General features: G+C 38.9%; 2 protein-coding genes across 3 annotated transcripts; one reads left to right on the top strand and one right to left on the bottom strand.

The window, feature by feature from the left end:
- The first annotated feature begins 202 nt into the window (after positions 1-202).
- On the top strand, positions 203-1,300 carry LOC122721712 (probable F-box protein At2g36090). Its single transcript, XM_043950234.1, has one exon. The coding sequence runs from the start codon at positions 203-205 to the stop codon at positions 1,298-1,300; it is 1,098 nt and encodes a 365-aa protein (XP_043806169.1).
- Positions 1,301-1,421: 121 nt separating this feature from the next.
- On the bottom strand, positions 1,422-2,972 carry LOC122722283 (mitochondrial import inner membrane translocase subunit Tim13-like). 2 transcript variants are annotated; one of them, XM_043952636.1, is made up of 3 exons: positions 2,840-2,972; positions 2,606-2,763; positions 1,422-1,705 (listed from the first exon to the last, which is right to left on the bottom strand). In XM_043952636.1, exons 2-3 carry the CDS (start codon positions 2,720-2,722, stop codon positions 1,556-1,558), a joined length of 267 nt encoding a protein of 88 aa, XP_043808571.1. In that variant the 5' UTR covers positions 2,723-2,763; positions 2,840-2,972; the 3' UTR covers positions 1,422-1,555. The 2 variants fall into 2 exon arrangements, with proteins under 2 accessions (XP_043808571.1, XP_043808550.1); XM_043952615.1 differs by lacking the exon at positions 2,840-2,972 and having other exon boundaries at positions 2,606-2,824.
- Positions 2,973-3,235: the final 263 nt, after the last annotated feature.

Below are 3,235 nucleotides of genomic sequence, written 5' to 3'. Positions count from 1 at the left end.
ATCCATTTGACGTTTCAAAATTTTATATTACGCCCGGCAGGCTGCTTTGCCTTCTCATTTGATAACGCTTTCGAATCACATGTCAATGAATACAAACTATATATCTCAAGTTACTTGCCTGAACTTCTCACTTCCATATCCAACCCCAAAACGCCTACTTCCATAATTGTAGATGATCATGAAGGCCAACACAAATACAACAATGGAGCATCCAGCTCTAGAGGGCATGTGCAGTGACCTTGCGGCGAATATCATGTCCCGTCTCGACGGTTTAGCCCTGGCCTCCCTCGCTTGCACCTCGTCGGACCTCCGAGGCATCGCTCGAAACAATAGCTTGTGGAAAGAGCTATGCCACTCCACATGGCCTTCTACTGCACAGCATCTTCTTTCGCCTTCACTCATCTGCCATTTTGATAAATTCTTTGCTGATTCCTACCCATTGATATTCTATGATGAAGCTTCCAACCACAGCTCTAATGAACCGGAAACCAGCACTTCTCCTAGTGATTTTGTGTCGCTTGTAGATATTTATTACAGGAATCAATGTGTTCTCTCCAGGGTTCTACACGGCATACCTGATGCTGTAGATGTGTTCAACTCCAAGATCATGGATGACAACTGCTACATAATTTCCAGTGAACGTGAAAAATGGTTTCTGAATTGCCCCTTTAATCTACAATTGCTGGATCTCACATATGATGAGGATGATGATGGTGACGAGGATGATGATCATCTCAGCTATCTTGGTCATGCCAACAACAATGAGAGATCAACTTCCCTGGAACCAGATCACTGCAAGGAGCTCATGGAGGACCTCAGACTGAGTTGGATACTGTTAGATAAGAAGACAGGCAAAGCAGTTAATCTCTCAACCTGGAAGCCACTGTCAGTACAGATTATCAGGCCACATGGGCACTATGTAATGCGTTTTGGGAGCATCATATCCGTTGAAGAAAATGTGCTGCCTCAAAAGCTAGCCAGGTGCACAATAACAACTAAATTTAAGGTGACTGAAACGCCTGGACTTATTCAATGGAGACAAATCAGCATGAGCATTGAGAATGTAACAGGCTCCCTTCTTGATGGAAAAACGAGCTTGATGATTCTGAACAAGGCACTATACAGTATGAGAACCACAAATTGGCTTAAGGTGGAAAATGGCTTCAATCAATATGACAAACAAAAAAGAGGGATAATAAGGAGAGAGGAATTGAGAGAAACTTTAGCCAACAGGATTTATATCTCGGTTGAAATTGTAGTTTTTACACTTCTTTATCACGCTTTTAGACAACTGTTTTAGCACTCTCAAACCATAGCTGCAAAACTTATTCTTCATGTAATAATATATATATATTTTTTAAATCTTGCTACAACAGACCCTTGACTCCACTTATATTGTAATAACCAAAGCTAAGTCCATAGGCAACATAATTTTGCATGGCTGAACATAAATTAGTACTCAATGTGAAGAAAAATATTTGTTACATTGTAAAATAAGAGATTGATACAACTACGAAAGCAAAATCTCTGAATCTGGAACATTCTTCTACTAAATTCAGTGTGGTGCACTGAAAAGTGCTCTGCTAATGATCCCAGTAGCCTCTATGTAACGGTCCACGCACCTGGAGATACAGCTACTTTCACTACCGCTCAGGCTTGAACTTGGTTTTGTAATGCACTTCTCAAAACATTTCCCCCTAACAGTCTGCAAAGAGCGAAAAAAAAAATTGAGTAAACTACACAAAATTATGCACATTATTCTGCTCAAATACAATAGACCGCACTTCACAAACAAGAGTTCAAGTAAACAATTATGGGCTCCTTATAGGACCTTGGATCTTCTGCCATATCAAAGACCATGCTGCAATTTATTTACTTATTTGTTTGTTTATTCCTCAGAAGACACCTTTTAAAAGCTTTTTTTTTTATCCCTGTCAAATGAATTAAACGCCAAGCATATCCTAGTAACTTTCCTTCAAGCCCATAAAGCTTCACAAATATACCTAAGAAAGGTGCATTTATTACTGAATTTAACCATTCTGAAGCTTAGTATTTGCTATTATGACAAGTCATATGGCATGTTCAAACAATGTCTTGGCCACATAATAACTCAGAGTCACCTCCCTAGCTCAAATAAACAATTTGTTCCTTAAAAGCCAGAGAATTAAGATCCCATAAGCTGAATTAAAGCTACTGTTTGAATCTACATGATTATCCCCAATGCTTAGACTTCATTTGAAATAATTCATTTGGGAATTCTTACACAATTATTTCTATTTCTTTTAAAATGAAATACTTTTTAATATTAAAAAAAAGAATTAAATTCTTTCATAAACAAGAGAAATGAATTGAATTGAACTCTTGCAAAAGTTTCGATTCCAAACGAGGGGTTAAGGAAATGGGTAGCTTGGAATCTACTAAAGCCATAAAAGCAAAAACAGGACCAAACCAAGATTTCTATATGAGAAAATATAAATGAAACAAGCAGGAGCGAGTCAGGCGTCTCGTAAGACCCAGAAGCTCATTGAGTAGAAATACTGAAGCAACACGAAAAAGTAAATGTAAACAAAAGCATTGATATTGCATAGAGAGTTAAAAAGGAAACCTCGAGGAACTCCTGGGCATAAGCCTGGGCGAGCTGAGTCTTCACCTGGTCCATGAGTTCCGAAGACGAAAAATTAGAGGATCCTGATCCAACTGATGGTGATGAAAAAGAATCCATTACTGCTTCTTGCTCTTCTCTCGACGGTATCCGATACTGATCTGCGGAAATGAAACAGAGAGACACATAAACCCTAGAATTTACAATGGGAATGCAAATTGCAAGACAAATACAAGCCTTAAACAATCCCGCCTCTTGGCCCTATGGACTCAGAATAGGCCCATGGAAGGCCATCGCCCTAAAGATGTTTTGTGCCTAGAGAAGTCATTCTGAAGACTCAACAGTGGATGTGGGCTAAAAATCCAAAAACTAGGATAGTAAATCAAGAGTCTTGAATTATTCGGAAGCTGAGATGAAATTTAACCAATAGTGAAATTGGATCTACCATGACACATGGGAGAGAAAATTCAAAGGCAAGGAGCTTGAGAGCTGGGAATTTTATATTTTTCAGGTGATGTAAATGGATCACTATGTCTTCGTCCACAAACAAAACTTGGGCATTGAGCCCCTAAAAGTCCACCTTGTGTACCGGTGTGTCACATGCAACTCATCTATTTCCTCCCATTTTAAATT

Source organism: Manihot esculenta, chromosome 1 (genome assembly GCF_001659605.2).
Source record: "Manihot esculenta cultivar AM560-2 chromosome 1, M.esculenta_v8, whole genome shotgun sequence".
Taxonomy (NCBI): Eukaryota; Viridiplantae; Streptophyta; class Magnoliopsida; order Malpighiales; family Euphorbiaceae; genus Manihot; species Manihot esculenta.
Note: the sequence above shows the minus strand (reverse complement) of the source record. Positions and strands in the feature narration are given on the sequence as shown.

Bases quoted from the DNA above. Each gene is read 5' to 3' on its own strand.
- LOC122721712 (XM_043950234.1), top strand. From the start codon at position 203: ATGGAGCATCCAGCTCTAGAGGGCATGTGCAGTGACCTTGCGGCGAAT.
- LOC122722283 (XM_043952636.1), bottom strand. From the start codon at position 2,722: ATGGATTCTTTTTCATCACCATCAGTTGGATCAGGATCCTCTAATTTT. The intron at 1,706-2,605 runs GTTTCCTTTTTA...CGCTCTTTGCAG, and splicing joins ATGCCCAGGAGTTCCTCGAG to ACTGTTAGGGGGAAATGTTT.